Source organism: Pongo abelii, chromosome 4, assembly GCF_028885655.2.
Source record: "Pongo abelii isolate AG06213 chromosome 4, NHGRI_mPonAbe1-v2.0_pri, whole genome shotgun sequence".
NCBI classification, from domain to species: Eukaryota; Metazoa; Chordata; class Mammalia; order Primates; family Hominidae; genus Pongo; species Pongo abelii.
Window position 1 is genome coordinate 84807287 of NC_071989.2, and position 17234 is coordinate 84824520.

At 40.4% G+C, this 17234-nt stretch overlaps 2 protein-coding genes and 1 long non-coding RNA gene across 4 annotated transcripts in view; 2 read left to right on the forward strand and 1 right to left on the reverse strand.

The window, feature by feature from the left end:
- The window catches only part of PDE8B (phosphodiesterase 8B), a 255385-nt gene that overhangs the window by 98167 nt on the left and 139984 nt on the right, over window positions 1-17234 (forward strand). The gene's annotated exons all lie outside the window — the stretch shown is intronic.
- LOC129059433 (uncharacterized) lies at window positions 400-14289 on the reverse strand. Its single transcript, XR_008525319.2, has 3 exons — window positions 14113-14289; window positions 1264-1314; window positions 400-592 (listed from the first exon to the last, which is right to left on the reverse strand). It is a non-coding gene; the product is annotated as an uncharacterized LOC129059433 (long non-coding RNA).
- On the forward strand, window positions 14904-16753 carry LOC100451192 (alpha-aminoadipic semialdehyde dehydrogenase-like). The gene is given in 2 exon segments (XM_054555651.2): window positions 14904-16335; window positions 16338-16753. Coding segments are annotated over 2 exon segments (1614 nt in total). The 5' UTR covers window positions 14904-14918; the 3' UTR covers window positions 16535-16753.

The window sequence follows — 17234 nt, forward strand, 5'->3', positions numbered from 1 at the left end:
ATATATACTGTATATGTAAAGTCCTTCCCCTTGATCACTACTCCTCCAGCCCCACCCTAGAGGTAACCACTGTTAACAATGTGGAGTTTACCTTTTCTGAATTTGTTACTCATAGTGACAAATCTGTTTAGGTTTACCCATACAATCTTTCTTTTCTTTCCTTCCCAAAAAGAGAACCATTTAAAAATTCTTATTTTTCTGCCATTATCCCTTTGGTCTCATTAATTAATTTGTTTCTGTCTTTTAAGAGAACAGTTTTAAATTGCTCCTTGTGAGGGTGCAACACACCAGCAGGATTATCAGCAAAGTGTAGACAAGGCTATGAATGTGGATCTGATGCTTGGGAGAAGAGAATTATCCTGTGACTCAACTAAAATACAACCAAAGACTCAAGAAGTTATGGATTTGCTCTTAATTGCTTTAATTGCTGCACAATTCTCCTTAGTTACTCTGTGAACTTGTAAGAATCCACCACAGTAAAAGTCGAATTTGACAAGTTGTGAGAAATTGTTATGAGGATTACAATTCTTTGTGTCCCACGTGCAAAGTGCTTCCAAGATATTTCTTTAAATGTTGAATTTCATTTAAATATCTGAAATGAAGAAAAAGATATCTAACCACATGAGGTTGGAAAGCTTAAAAGTAATTGTTATCCTATCCTACAGACACACCAAAGGGTACTTAAAGATGATATAAAGTGGGATAGAAATATCTATACTATTATGCTCTGAACTAAAGCAAGTAGTATATATTTGTTATCCTTTATACTGAATTAATTATGTAAAAAATAAAGTTCAAAATATGAGTATAGTTCCTGTGTGACGAATTGCCTGAATTACTCAAGTGATTGTCTCAAACCTCTATGTCATTTGTTTGTAGAGTTCTTTAGAAGAACTTAGTACAATTATCTGAAAGTGTCTCTAAGGTATGACATTTCTGTGTGCATTGTTGTACTCAGCATTTAAAACATGGCGTTGCACTGGTGTCCTTCCTGTTTCTTAAAATAAGCCAAGTCTTTTCTGGCCTCAGAGCCTTTGCGCCTGCTGTTCCCTCTGCTGGGTTGCTGACGCTCTTCTCTGTATGAGGAGGCAGAATCACTTCTCATCCTTCAGGGCTTGGCTCAGCTCAAAGGCCTCTACCTCAGAGACCCTTCCAGGATCACCTCATATAGAGTGTCTTCTCCCTCCAATCACTTCCTATTATCTGATTTATTTTCTTCATGCCACTTGTCATAATCTGTCATTCTCATGTTTGTTTGCTTACTTTTTGAGTCAGGCCTCTGCCTTGGCACACAGTGGAGTCCTCAATAAATACCTGGGGAATGAATAAAGAGCTTTATTAGTTATTCTTTTCCTCATTCGTTCATGCCTTCATTTATCTTTTCAGCATCAGACACAATATTGAGTGTCTAATGTGTCTAACTCATAGTGCTGGACTCAGTAATAGTGATTGCAGTGGAATTTTCAGGTAATTAATGTGTAGCCCTTCAGATACCAACATTTACTTAAAAGTAAATATTGGATATAAATAAGTAAAGGATGAAATTGTAAAATACTGGATGAGAGTATTCCTTAAATACATTACAGCACATCTCAAATAGAAGCTCTAGTATTGATATGGTGTGGTCCTCACTGTGAAGTGTCCTTACAGTGAATTTTTAAAATTTACATTTTGGTTTTTCTGTGAGCCCAGAGGGATGCCACTTCCTTTACCATAACTCTGACTAGTTGCTCCAACAATGGACCCTTCCTGCCTCTAGACACAGGGGTGCTGGTCACTGATCTCCTGGGTCAAAAGCAGGATAAGACAGTTGCCTTCACGGTGGTTATTCTCACCATGAACCTTGACATTCCAGTTTTCCCACAGCATGTGAAGGCCTTAAGTTGTTCAGATATAACCTTGATTCTCCAAGGGGTGGTGTAGTAGAACGCAGAAGGAGGTTTTTGGAAAATTGCATCTATAGAGTTAAATACTATGAATGTTTCTTATCTTGTCATAAAATCACCTGCATACATTCTTTTTATAAAGCCATCTTTGTAAGATGAGATTTATATTAATGTAATATGTTAGTACTCAGATGGCCTTTAGCAAAGGATTTTAGGAAACACCTATTATCTATGACTGGGGTTGTCAGAATGCAAAAATTCAAATCATCTTCCACATAGGAAGCTCTTTTCTGGGTTCTGTGTTTGTGCTTATTATTTCGGTGTTTCTCTTTTAACTGTCTTCAGAAGGCATCTTCTGACAGTGGCAACATCAAACTGCTAAATATCATAGGCTTATTTGGTGGGGATTTTACTTCTGGATTTGTTCCTCTTGACATGAAAAACATATTCTCTGCTTCACATCAAAAATGTAGGCTTACTTTTAAGTAGCTATATTTTTAAAATCTGTGTCCTGTTTTTGATCTAGTTTTTATTATATCTTGCATTTTACCTGCCATTTCTCTTCTTTCTCTTTTGTTCATTTTACAGGAAATGGGAGATCAGAGATGCTCAGATTTTATCAGTGTAGTTTCCCCTCACATCACAGCTCTCTCCTGTCTCTTTTATTCACAGTTAGACACTAAAGACTTCCCAGTGAGCAAATTTTTCACATAGGTGAAACTTACTCCATTAACCACTAAAACTTTGAAGAATGATTATTTTAATCACTCTGGAAATACATTTCACAGTTCCCTCATTTGCAAAGTAAACTATGCATAAGATGTACACAGAATGTATGTCCATCTTTCACAGAGTCAGAGCCAGCCTAATGAGCTTTTACTTTTGTCCATGGTTTGGAGGCTGTTGAGCTAATCAGAGCTGTTTTCCTGGGCACCAAATACTCTTATGTCTTTTCCTGAGACCATCACTGGGTCTTTAGAATTCTCATGTTTTCCTTATTGTAATGACAGCTGGCCGCGTTCAGGTTCAAGTTTACCTCCACCTCTTCTATAGGCAAACGTCTCCCAGGTTCAGTACTCTAGAGCCACTGTCTTGCAGTTCCATGCTCCTGTTAGGTTCTGGTAGGTAGAAACCTGACTTCTGGCTAAAGGGAATAGGGGATGTCATACTAAGCTGTCATTACAAATCCCTTAGGCCTTACTGATAGCCTTGCTCAGGATATCCATTTTAGTTTTTCAACTGCTGTGTTCTCATGAGATGGAAATCATAGAGCCAAGTGTCTTTGAAGAATTCTACTTGAGATTCAGAACAAGACTCCGTGTTATTTTTTAAAGAGAGATACTTTTTTTTTTTTTTGAGACAGAGTCTCGCTCTGTCTCCCAGGCTGGAGTGCAGTGGCGCGATCTCAGCTCACTACAAGCTCTGCCTCCCGGGTTCACACCATTCTCCTGCCTCAACCTCCCGAGTAGCTGGGACTACAGGCACCCATCACCACGCCCGGCTAATGTTTTGTATTTTTAGTAGAGATGGGGTTTCACCATGTTAGCCAGGATGGTCTCGATCTCCTGACCTCGTGATTCCCAAAGTGCTGGGATTACAGGCATGACCCAACATGCCAGGCCCAAAGAGAGATACCTTTTTTCAAGTTTTTGAGTGGCTAGTTTTGCATATTAATGCTAACACTGAAAATAGTACAAAATCAATTTTTTACGCTTTTTATCTTTTTCTTGACAAATACTAGTTTAAGTTGCTATTTCAAACTAGTTCATTCAGGGTATGAAATATACAATGGGGAAACTTTGAGACTCGTGTTACTTCCTGTTGTTAGAGTGCTTGATTTAGTGCTTTAATTACTATACACTACTGAAACAAAGTGAATATGCACCACCTTATCAAATCACTTATTTTCTTAAACTGTTTTGTTTCATCTACAATTACATCTTTATATCACATTTCACAAAATATTGGTGATTATGTGGTGTTCTAATGAGTGTGTATAGATAATAAAACTAAGAAAATGGAATTTAGATTTAGTGGGGCTACCACCTAAAAATTAAACTTGCTTAGTTCCAAATTTCCAATTCTTTGATTATTTGTATCGTAAACAGGATAGTTTTTTTTATTACATTTACAAAACGTGGGCATGACTTGAACAACAGTTGCTATTCTTAAGTCAGTTACTTTTATTTTATGCTGTATCTTGCCTTCTTGATGTTCTAGATGGTATGTCCTTTCAGTCCCTCTAGAGTCTGTAATGCTACTGTAGTTCCCAGCTTCCAGTTGTCATCTGTGCGGTGATGCCATAAGCATTGGAAAGTGCACTGTCCTTATAGCCAGAAAGCACTGGTTCCTTCACCCTTTAGCTGTGGCTTTCCTCCCCGTCAATCCTCTTTTTTAAAAAGCCAACACTTATTGAGGACTTCAGGTTATATGCCGTGTGTCATGTGTTCTCTAGATGTTCCTTCTTTTAATTATCACAAGAAGCCTATGATGCAGGTATTAGTATCCACATTTTACAAATATGCAGACTCAGGCCCAGAGAGGCTGAATAACTCCAAGGTTATCCAGCTGGTTAGTGACAAAGGTGGGATCTGAATACAGGTCTTACTTCCAAAGCCTGCACTTGAATTACCTCCTGTATCACCTGTGCTACCTCTGTGCCTCTCTGAACCAACTTTGGGTTTTCTGTGAAGCGAGAGTGACAATCTCAGTCTCATGGGGTTGTCCAGGGGCACAAGTGAGGCGAGGGAGGCAGAGTATCCTTGTCTTATGCTGCACTTGAGCAATATAGGTAGTCCAGCCTAGACAGTCATCTTCTTTTCATTGCATGCCTTTTCCTATTTCTGGATTATAGATAGCAGTGTCTCCTACCTGGGCCAGCTTTATCCTGACACCCAGCATACACCCCAGCTCTGGGTTGGTGTGCATCGAGGAAGTGCAAATAAAGTGAAATATGCCTCATTAAGCAGGAAAGTAGTCATGAGGAAAGGCATGCACTCGAGAGCTGTACCTGGGCTCTTTATCTTCTGACAGATAGGATCATTCCCAAGGCTGTGAGAGTGCAGGGGATTGGGTGCCAACCAGGACACTAAAGAGCTCCCGGAGCCTGTGCTTGGTGTCTAGCCCTTCTGTCTTCAGGCAGTCATGTGCAAGCCCTCCCCTGGAAGGATTGTCAGACCACACCTGTGCCACTGCTGCTGTCTCCTCCCTGTCCTCCTGCAGGAGGGTGTGAGTGTGTGTGTGCGTTTTAAATTTCCAATTTACTATGGACCAAGGCCCTTAAAAAATACAATGAAAACAAATTTCTGGAAAAATAGCTTTTAAAAAGGCATTCAAAATGTAAGCATTGTATTTTATTAAAAGATTCAACAGCAAGAAAATAACATTTCAAAAATGTCCTGGCAATGCCAAATTGCTGGAAGTTTCTAAGCACTTATTGTCAATTTTTTTCCTAATCTCTTAACTGTTGGGTAGCAGTTCACAGACTGGCCAGGCGCGGTGGCTCACGCCTGTAATCCCAGCACTTTGGGAGTCCAAGGCAGGCGGATCACAAGGTCAAGGAATTTGAGACCAGCCTGACCAACATGGTGAAACCCCGTCTCTACTGAAAATACAAAAAAAAATTAGCTGGGCATGGTGGCGCATGCCTGTAATCCCAGCTACTCAGGAGGCTGAGGCAGGAGAATCGCTTGACCTGGGGAGGAGGAGGTTGCAGTGAGCTGAGATCACGCCACTGCACTCCAGCCTGGGCGACAGAGAGAGACTCTGTCTCAAAAACAAACAAACAAACAAACAAACAAACAAAAAACAGTTCACAGACCACCACCAGTGCACAGACTGCCGGCCCAGAGCCCACCCTAACTGAGGTGGGCACTTCATATGTGAATGCAGGTCCACCTGCCAAGGGGCTGGAGGTGTGCTTGCTGCTGTAAACTTGCTCTGTGGAATGCGTGCGGCAAGCCCCAAGCCACAGTGCCCGTGGAAGTGCCAGTTCCCTGCTGCCCTTCATGACACCACTGCCCTTGTGACTTGGCCTCTACCTCAGCTCCAGTTTCATTCTGTTTGCCTGGTGCTGGAGCTCATTCCTGAACCTAACTGGTTTAGTGGCGGTGGTACTGAGAGGGTCTTCCAGCGTCCCTCCCCGAGGCCTAGATTCTGTTGTCTGGATGCCTAGCTGTTGGCCAGGATTCTAATCCAATGTTTTAGTTTCCTCTTGTTGCTGCAACAAATTGCCACAAATTTAATGACTTAAAACAACAAAACATTATTCTCTTGTAGTTCTGGAAGCCAGAAATTCAAAATGAATCTTATGGGATAAAACCAAGGTGTTGGCAGGGCTGACTCCTTCTGGAGGCCCTAGGGCAGAATTCACTCTTGCCTCTTCCCAGCTTCTGGTGGCTGCCAGCATTCTGTAGCCTACAGCCACCTTATCCCACTCTCTGCCTCCATTGTCACATTGCCTTTTCCTCTTCTGTTGCCAAATCTCCATTCACCTCCCTCTTATGAGAAAACTTTTGATTAGAGGTAGGCCCCCCACCCCAATAATCCAAAATGATCTTTCCACCTTAAGGTTCTTAACACAGTCACACTTGCAAAGTCCTTTTTGCCCTGCAAGGTGGCATTCATGAGTTCCAGGGATCAGGACCTGGATCTCTTTGGAGGGTATTATTCAGCCCACCACGATGATGCTTGGGAATTTGTGTCATTATCACTTCACCCCCTGTAAATTTTGCTTCTATTGTGCACTACCCCAACCCCTACCCCACCTCAACTGGACTACCTGCTATATGGGATCATTTGTGGGGGCGATCTGAGGTTTTCAGAGTCCGGGGGTGTTGGTGGCAGCTAATACTTAGTAATGTGTGTTTCAGATTCTCTGCTAAGGACTTCATATACTATCCCATTTAACACTCACATCAATCCAAGAGATACCGTGGCCTGGGGAAGCCACATGCAATCCTGTTCAGCCTGACTTCAGAGCCAGAGTCCTTACCTGCTAACTGCCCCGTGGACAGAGGCAGACCCTGTGATCTGGGCTTAATTTAAGCACGTCTGTTCCCCACAGGGACCAGCCACATGGCAGTCCTAGTGCTCCAGCCTGACCCTGTGGTCCCAGCTTCTTTTCTTTCCCAGATAGCCTGCAGGATGCACCTTCCCAAGAGTGGACAGCCAGGATGAGCTTCTTCAGCTCTCTTCCAGCAGGATACGTACAGCTCAGGAACCCAAGCAGAGGACTGTGTGAATAACCCTGAGTTTCCAGGCAATCTGGTTCTCAGCCCTAACACTGCACTGCCCCTTGGACAGGCAGGGAGTTGGCAGTCAGCAGACGCTGGCTGAGTTTGGATTTGTTTGCTGATCCTGTCATGATATGTCATTAAACATTCCTGGCTGGAAGTCAGACATGAGAGTGCTGGAGAGTGTTCTCACACCCCTGTGCTGTGGGGAGGCCTTCCCTTCTTTCTGGCTGCCCTGGTACCCTCTAGAGCCTCCTATCTGCTGCTCGGAGGCAGTGCCTGCAGCAGCTGGAGGTGGAGGAAAGACTCTTAGGCTGTGAGTCCTCTTCTTCCGACAGCGAATTTGAGCCCTGGTGGAGCAATGTCCGGCACACTCAGGAAAGTGTGAAATCTAGAATTTTCTGTAGCGGCCTGAGGCAATAGTCAGACATGGCTGGTAGAGCTGTGCTGCCTCAGAAGTCGTCCTGGATAAGCTCCTCTGGATCCCCATCCGTGGAAGCATAAAATGTCAAGCAGAAGGATGTTATGAGAATTAGAACCTAAGCCCTGTGCTGACCTCGGGGAGCACTCCCTGGGGCTACCTTTGCTGGGAGGTGCCTGGCCCAGACCTGTCCAACCTGGGCCTGCAGCCAGGAACATTCTCCCAGAGTAGCAATCTTATTAAATTCCCTGTAATATACATGTTTTAATAATAAAAGTATGGATATATTATTGATGAGGATACAAATAGCTTTACGTCTTTTACATTATGTAAGTAAGCACTGAAGTTATTTCTTTTTTAAAAAAATACTTAATTTTTTTACAGCATTTTTAGATTCACAGCAGAATTTTGCAAAAAGTAGAGTTCTCATATATTCGAAACTCGGCACCACCCCTCACCCCTTGCAGCCATAGGCACAGCCTCTTCCACTGTCAACATCCCCTACCAGAGTGGTACATTTGTTACAAATGATGAGCCAACACTGACAACAATGTAATCATCCAGAGTCCAAAAATCCAAGAGTTTACATTAGGGTTCACTCTTGATGTTGTACATTCTGGGGAGTTTGACAGGTATACGCCACTGTAGTATCATCCAGAAAAGTTTCACTGCCCTGAAAATCCTCTGTGCTCCACCTATTCATCCCTCCCTTCCCACTAATTCCTGACAACCACTGATCTTTTTAATATCTCTATAGTTTTGCCTTTTCCAGAATGTTATATGGTTGGAATCATACAGTATGTGGCCTTTTTGGATTGACTTGACTCCTTTCACTTAGTAATATGCATATAAGGTTCCTCCATGTCTCTTCATATGTTGACAAACTATTTCTTTTTAGTGCTGAGTAACATTCCATCATTAGAATGTACCACAGTTTATTTATCCAGTCACCTACTGAAAGACAGCTTCGTTTCTCCAAGTTTGGGCAATTATGAATAAAGCTGCTGTAAACATCTGTGTGCAGGTTTTGTGTGGACATAAATTTTCAGCTTCTCTGAGTAAATATCAAGGAATGCAATTTGCTGGATTATATGGCAAGAGTATGTTTAGTTTTGTAGGAAACCAAGTCTTCCAAAGTGACTCTACCATTTTGCATTTTCACTGACAATGAATTAGAGTTCCTGATGCTCCACATCCTTGCCAGCATTTAGTGGTGTCAGTGCTTGAATTTTTCCATTACAATAGGTGTATACTGGTATTTCGTTGTTGTTTTAATTTGCATTTTCCTAATGATATGATGCGGAGCATCTTTTCACATGCTTATTTGACATCTGTGTATCTTCTTTGGTGAGGTGTCTGTTCAGATCTTTTACCCATTTGTTAATAGGTTGTTCATTTTCTTTTGGTTGAGTTTTAAGAGTGCTTTATGAATTTTGGTTAACATTTATCAAAATAATTTCGCAAATATTTTCTTCCTATCTGTGATGTCTTCCCATTCTCTTGACGTATCTTTTGCAGAGCAGAAATTTTTAACTTTAAATTAAGTCTAACTTATCAATTACTTCTTTCATGGTCATGCCTTTGGTGTTGTACCTAAAAAGTCATTGCCAAACTCAAGATCGTTTAGATTTCCCCTATGCTATCTTCTAGGAGTTTTATAGTTTTGCATATTACATTTAGGTTAGATTTCCTTTTTATAAACTTTTTGATTGAAGAATAATATGCAAACAAAAGTTTAAAAGTCATAAGTATACAAGTTGATGAATTATCACAAAGTGAACACATTCATAATTATCACACAGGTTAAGCAATAGAACCAGTACCTCAGAAGCCTCTCTTGTCCCCTTTCTCAATCATAACTCCCTCCCTTTCTATTCTGACTTATCAACCATAGGGTAATGTTGCCTGTTTTTGAACGTTAAGTAAAATGAAGTAATATAGCTTATACTATTTTATGTCTGGCTTCTTTTGCTTAATGTTACATTTCAGAAATAATCCATCTTATTGGGTGTTGCAGTGTTTAATACATTTTCGTTGCCATATAGTCTTCCATTATGTGATTACATCACAATTCAATATTAATGGACATTTGAGATGTTTCTATTTGGAGCTGTCATGAATAATGCTGCTGTAAGCATTCTTTTGGTGCTCATTGGGTACATTCCTATTGGGTGTTTACCTAAGATAGATAGTGAGTGTCACTATATTTCCAGTTTGTGCCCCACTGTCCCAGCTTATGCCTAGACATCCAGAGTAATAATTTTCCTCCCTTTCATTTTCAGAAGTGTCCCAGTTTGGCTAATAAGTGAATTATGTCTTTTGATGAATAGAAATTTAATGTAGTCCAAGAAATCTTTTCCTACCCCAAAGTCATGAAGACAGATGCCTGTATAATCTTTTAGAAGCCTTATTGTTTTAGTTTTTACAGTTATTTTATGTTCACCTAGATAAAAAAATTTTGTATTTACCACTTGTATGCTCTTTATTCACTCCTCAACAGTCATGTTTCCTTCTGGTATCATTTCCTTTAATCTGAAATAATTATTGTCACATTTCTTATAACGAAGATCTGTGGGCAATGAACTGTCCTTAGTTTTACTTTGTCCAGAAATGTCTTAACTTGAAAGCTGTTGTTCCTGTTTTCTGTTTCTGTAGTTTCTCATGAAAATTTAGCAGTCATCTGAATCATTGTCCCACTGTGTGTATTGTGTAGTTTTTCTCGGGCCGCTTTTGTCTTTGGCTTTCAGCAGATTAATTACAATGTGCCTAAACATAGTTTTCTTTGTATTTTTCCTGTCTGTCATTTGTTGACTCTTTAAATCTGTAAATATATGCCATTCAGCAAATTTGGAAAATTTCCCATCTATTTTTTTCCCACATACTTTTATCTCCTCTCACTTTTCTCCACCTGGGACTTCAATTACTAATATGTTAGGCCTTTTGATATTGCCCACAGATCCCTAGGTCTCTGTTTATTTTTTTCAATCTTTTTCTCTGTTCTTCAGATTGGACAATTTGTATTGATGTATTCACGTTCACAGGTTTTTTCCTCCCTCATCTCTAGTCTGTTATTAATCCCATACAGTGAATATTTATTTCCAATATTATATTTTTTCAGTTCTAAAATTCTCATTTGTTCTTACGTTTTCTGTTTTTGGCTGAGAGTTCTTTATTTGTTATGAGTTTTTTCTTTATTTTTCTGCACCGAGGTTAATCATAATAGTGATGTTAAAGTCTTTGGGAATTCCAACATCTGGGTCATCTCAGAGTTGCCATTATATTTCTTATGTGATGTGATTTGGAATTGTATCATGGGCATTGTGAATGATATGTTGTGGAGGCTCTTTATTGTTTCATTTTAGCAGGCGATTAGCTTGATTACACTCACAGTGTAAACATGATGTCACCTGAGGTGGGTGGCAGCTCAAATCTCAGTTCAGAGATTTTTAAATTTTTAGTTGGACTCCTTAAAATCTTCCCTGTGCATGAACAGTTCCAGGATCAGCCAGAGATGTGAGCAGAGTTTGTACACAAAATTTAGGTTCCCTCCTCATTCTCTAGTAATTCTGGTTGCCCCAGGCTCCATCTTCTGGTTCGCTAGGCAAGATTGATGGTAGGTTCTCCATCACAGTTTGACCGTCCCATGCCGTGGTGTGACTGTGGCCTGCCCTCACGGCAAAACTGAAAAACTAGGTAACTCACCAGATGCTAGATTCCTTCTCCAGATCTTTCTCCAAATCTGCCTACTTTTGTTCACTCTCCAGAGCCCTTAGATTGTCATTTTTTTGTGTGTTTTGTTAAAGTGTGTTGTTATTATCAGTGAGAGGGTTGGTGGTTATAGGAATTTACTCGTTCTTACTGGAAGAGAACCGCAGTTCATTGACATTAAATATAATTAGTCATGTATTTGCATTTAATGCTGCTATCTTACTATTTATATTATACCCATCTATTCTATTCAGAATGTTTTTCTTATCTTGGTTTCTATCCATTTAAATATTTTCCATTTCCTCCTCTTTTAGCTTATTAGTTAACTCCCTGTTTATACCCTTTTTGTAATTAGTAGAAATTACAAAATTACTTTTACTTTGTTAACTCAATGTTACTATCTCTACCCTTCTTTAACACACTAGAAGGAATGTAGAATACTTAAATTCCAGTTATTTCCCTCCTGATTCCATGCTCCTGTTGTCGTGCATTTTAATTCTATGTATTTTTAAATCCCAGGAGAAATTACTGTCATTTTCTACACTCAATATTCATTTAGATTTACACACAAATTTACCTTTTCTAAATGACATTATTTTCTCCATCTGTGAGCTACCATCTGCGATCATTTGCCTTCTTTCTAAAGACTACCCTTTATTATTATTTTTTTTTAGTGCAAGAGTTCTAGTAACAATTTCTCTGTTTTTGTTTGTCTGGAAATTCTTTTATTATTATTATTATTATTGAAGTATATTTTCACTAAGTATAGAGTTCCAGGTTGCCACGTATTTTATTTCAGCATTTTGAAGATATCATTTCATTGTGTCCCACCTCCCATTATTTCTGTTTTTCCTTGGCTATTTTTAAACATTTTTCACCTATATTTTGCTTTTACCAGTTCTACTTTAATGCACTTAGGTATTTTTTTCCTTCGCATTTTTTTCTCTTTAGGGCCTGCATTTCTTCTTAACTTTGCAGCTTTATTTGTTTCTTCAATATTGGAATATTCTCCACCATTTTCTCTTCAAATATTGTTTCTGACGCGTTCTCTCTTTCTAATCCTACTGAGAGTGAAATTACATGTATGTGACACCTTTTCTCTGTGTCCTGGATGCCTCTTACACTCTTCTTATATTTGCCATCCTTTTGTCTCCCTGCACCTTAGTCTGGATCTTTTTTTTTTTCTGACATATATTCCAGTTCCCCAATTCTCTGTTCACTGTGCCTAATATCCATATAAACCCATCCATCTGGTAACTGATTTTAACAATGGTAGTTTTATGACTAAAATTTCCACTTGATTTTTAAAATGTTTTCTAGTTCTTTGCCAGAATGTTGTTTCTTGTCTTTTAATTCTTTGAGCATATTTTCAAGTCTGTGTGTATAACCCCACTATCTGGATCTTCCACGTGTCTGTTTAATGTTTTTTTCCTCTCTTGGCTTTTGGTTAACCTTTCTTTTCCTTATAACTGGTTATTTCTTCTGAGCATTGGATTTTAAATTTAGAGATAATTTGATGCTCTGAATGATAGCATATTCCCCCAGACAGAATTTAGTTTTTCTTCTAGTTGGCAGCTGGGAAGGGGACAGGCGATAATAACTCAGTGACTGAGATGAGTCAAAGAACCATTTCATCCTATGTGAAGGTTGGCCTATCTCCAGGTCAATTCTGTTCCTAGATTGCAGCTCACTGGGGTCTCCATTGAAAACCTAACATGTTTTCCAAGGTCCTCACTCTCTAATGGGCCCTGAACTCCAGTTTTATCCTTCCGTTTCTGTGTGGTGGATGGAAGTTCTGCTCAGCTTCTCAGCTTCTGGAATTGTCAATGGCCTTCAGGGGATATGGACACCAAAAGCCACATTTTCCTTCTTGCCTTCTTTTCTCTTGCAGATCTTGGTCTGACAAAGTCTCACTGCACTGGTATCTATCTGATACTTTCAAATAGATTTTTAAAAATTCTTTCTAGTTTCTCTAGTTATTCTTATAGGAGAGTTGGCCCAAGAAAAGTAAGGTTCAGAGAGAATAAATAAATTGTCCAGGGTCATACAGACCCTGAAAGTAGAATCTCTGTGAAATCTGTTTAAGTAGGAGGCACAAGACCAGAGAAATCTGAGACTTACAGCAGCCTGCACGCCCAGCCTTCACCATCCTTTGTCATTTGGGTATTAAGTTTGACAATCGCTATGTTTAACTCTCTTGTTTTACAAAACTGATATCCATAGAGATGGTGTGATTTGTCCATGACCACACAGCGAGGTAATATGTGAGTTGGGGTAAAATCTAGGTCTGTGCTCCTCGATTTTTTCCTGTTAAATCTTGCTGCCCCCATCTTTTTTTTTTTTTCTTTTTTTTTTATTGTTACTCAGGTACCCAGACCTACATCCCAGCTTTAGTAAGACATCTCAGTGGTCCAAGAAGATTCTTCTCATTTGTAGAAAATTGTCCTTGATTTATGCAGCCACAACCACATATGAGTGTCACCTCTTACCTCCTTTTTTCCCCTCTTTCTTAGCTTTTCTTTTTATCTCTGAATTTTTACATTGCCACTGGCATCTTGCCTGTGGCTGATAGACACGTCCACACTGAGAGACATGTGCTCTAGTAGAGTGGGTCCAGGACTGCATAATTAGTTTTTCCTCTTTTATTCCTGGGTATATTATATCAGATTCTCTAAAAGGTTTTGAACCATAAAGTGAAAAGGGAAATGATAAAATAAGGCATTTGAGATTTTTAAACTCATGATCAGCTGCTTCCCTTGAAAGTAATTCATAATCTCTTCTAGAATTGCTAGTAAAGGCTTTTAACTTTTGTGGTTTATCTGCTGTTCTCTTAAGCACATGGTATATATTTACAGGTTCTTACCTTAAATTTCAGGCAGAATCATGAGTTAGATACTGGGAATAAAGCTGACCAGAAGTAAATCATTTCCCACATCTCATCTTTGTAAGGCCTGAAAATGTGATATTCCATGCTGTTTTTGAAGAGAAAGCATTTTGGTGGTTACCAGAAGGAAAGAATGGGGCAGGATGGAAGTGTCACTGGTCTGGCAGCCAGTGTCAATTTTATCCCATTGTGACCTCTCACTTATGTGTGACCTTGGACACATCACATACAATTTAGGCCTTATTTGGCAATATGTAAAATGAAAAGGTTGGACAAGATACCCCTTGGGAACCTTGCAATTCTCAAATTTTTGGAAAACTGTCCTTTACTGTGAGGCCAGTATCTGGAACAGCATTTTGTAATATGAATGAGGACTTAAAGCAATTTTTTATTTCCTGTGATCTTGTGGGAAGAGGGTGGGTAAAGTTAGATAATCTAGAAGTTGACATTTGTGTTTTCATGTAAGCAAGTCAAATGTTCTGGACTACATTTTGTTTCAAGCTAAAGAGCTTATGCGGTGATGACCCAGCTTATTAAGTTAGATAACAAATGTAAGGCACTTATTTCATTTCCTTATCACTATGGGGCTCAGTAAGGAGTTTCCAAAAGAATGAATGAGAGATTATCATCATAATATCTATCACTTATCAACTGCCTGCTGTGCCAAGATACATCCGTGAGTAATACAGATTTGGCATCTGCCGTCTCCAAGGGGTAAGTATTATTACCCCTAGTTCCACGTGTGGAAAATGAATTCCAATCTGGTCTTACATTAAAAACCATTGATGTGGCGCCTGCCTCACGCGCTGTGTGTGCACGCTGCAAAGACCAGCAAGCTCCCTGCACCTTGGAGCAGGCCTGCTGCCTTCATGTCCACTCTCCTCATCAATCAGCCCCAGTATGCATGGCTGAAAGAGCTGGGGCTCCGCGAGGAAAACGAGGGCGTGTATAATGGAAGCTGGGGAGGCCGGGGAGAGGTTATTATGACCTATTGCCCTGCTAACAACTAGCCAATAGCAAGAGTCCGACAGACCAGTGTGGCAGACTATGAAGAAACTGTAAAGAAAGCAAGAGAAGCATGGAAAATCTGGGCAGATATTCCTGCTCCAAAACGAGGAGAAATAGTAAGACAGATTGGCGATGCCTTGTGGGAGAAGATCCAAGTACTAGGAAGCTTGGTGTCTTTGGAGATGGGGAAAATCTTAGTGGAAGGTGTGGGTGAAGTTCAGGAGTATGTGGATATCTGTGACTATGCTGTTGGTTTATCAAGGATGATTGGAGGACCTATCTTGCCTTCTGAAAGACCTGGCCATGCACTGATTGAGCAGTGGAATCCTGTAGGCCTGGTTGGAATCATCACGGCATTCAGTTTCCTTGTGGCAGTGTATGGTTGGAACAACGCCATTGCCTTGATCTGTGGAAATGTCTGCTTCTGGAAAGGAGCTCCAACCACTTCCCTCATTAGTGTGGCTGTCACAAAGATAATAGCCAAGGTTCTGGAGGACAAGCTGCCTGGTGCAATTTATTCCTTGACTTGTGGTGGAGCAGATATTGGCACAGCAATGGCCAAAGATGAACAAGTGAACCTGCTGTCCTTCACTGGGAGCACTCAGGTGGGAAAACAGGTGACCCTGATGGTGCAGGAGAGGTTTGGGAGAAGTTTGTTGGAACTTGGAGGAAACAATGCCATTATTGCCTTTGAAGATGCAGACCTCAGCTTAGTTGTTCCATCAGCTCTCTTCACTGCCGTGGGAACAGCTGGCCAGAGGTGTACCACTGCGAGGCGACTGTTTGTACATGAAAGCATCCATGATGAGGTTGTAAACAGACTTAAAAAGGCCTATGCACAGATCCGAGTTGGGAACCCATGGGACCCTAATGTTCTCTATGGGCCACTCCACACCAAACAGGCAGTGAGCATGTTTCTTGGAGCAGTGGAAGAAGCAAAAAAAGAAGGTGGCACAGTGGTCTATGGGGGCAAGGTTATGGATCGCCCTGGAAATTACGTAGAACCGACAATTGTGACAGGTCTTGCCCACGATGCATCCACTGCACACACAGAGACTTTTGCTCCGATTCTCTATGTCTTTAAGTTCAAGAATGAAGAAGAGGTCTTTGCATGGAATAGTGAAGTAAAACAGGGACTTTCAAGTAGCATCTTTACCAAAGATCTGAGCAGAATCTTTCGCTGGCTTGGACCTAAAGATCAGACTGTGGCATTGTAAATGTCAACATTCCAACAAGTGGGGCTGAGATTGGAGGTGCCTTTGGAGGAGAAAAGCACACTGGTGGTGGCAGGGAGTCTGGCAGTGATGCCTGGAAACAGTACATGAGAAGGTCTACTTGTACTATCAACTACAGTAAAGACTTTCCTCTGGCCCAAGGAATCAAGTTTCAGTAAAGGTGTTTTAGATGAACATCCCTTAATTTGAGGTGTTCCGGCAGCTGTTTTTGAAGAAGACAAAGAAAATTAAAGTTTTTCCTGAATAAATGCATTATTATGACTGTGACAGTGACTAATCCCCCTATGACCCCAAAGCCCTGATTAAATCAAGAGACTCCTTTTTTAAAAATCAAAATAAAATTGTTACAACATAAAAAAAAAACAAAAACCATTTACCACTTAGCAACATTGGCAGCTTTAGTTCTCCAGCAGCCTACATTTTGTGCTAAGGAGCAAAGTAATCTTCCATTTACCAAGAGCTTTTTTAGCTTTTTAATGATGTATTAAATTAAACACCCACTCACCAAATATCTGTGAGTGTTGGTTGCGCAGATGGATTTGAGTGTTTGGTGCTGGGATGCATCTTGTCACAGCTGATTACTTATTGGTTCTCTGACTGTGGTTGGGTGGAGTTGGCATCTGTCTCCTAGGTTCCTCCTGCCCCCAACAGTTTGTGGTTATGGTGATAAAATTATTGTGTGATAAATATCATGGCAGACATATAAACAGAGGAAAGGGGACAGCAATTGAAAGAGTATCAAACACACTTTAAGGTTCTAACTGTTTCAGTTACCAAGGCTCAGGAAGGTATATGTTGTGTGTTAAGGGATCCAGAGTCACTCAGACAGTGTTCCTCTCCCTCTAGCAGGGTATGAAA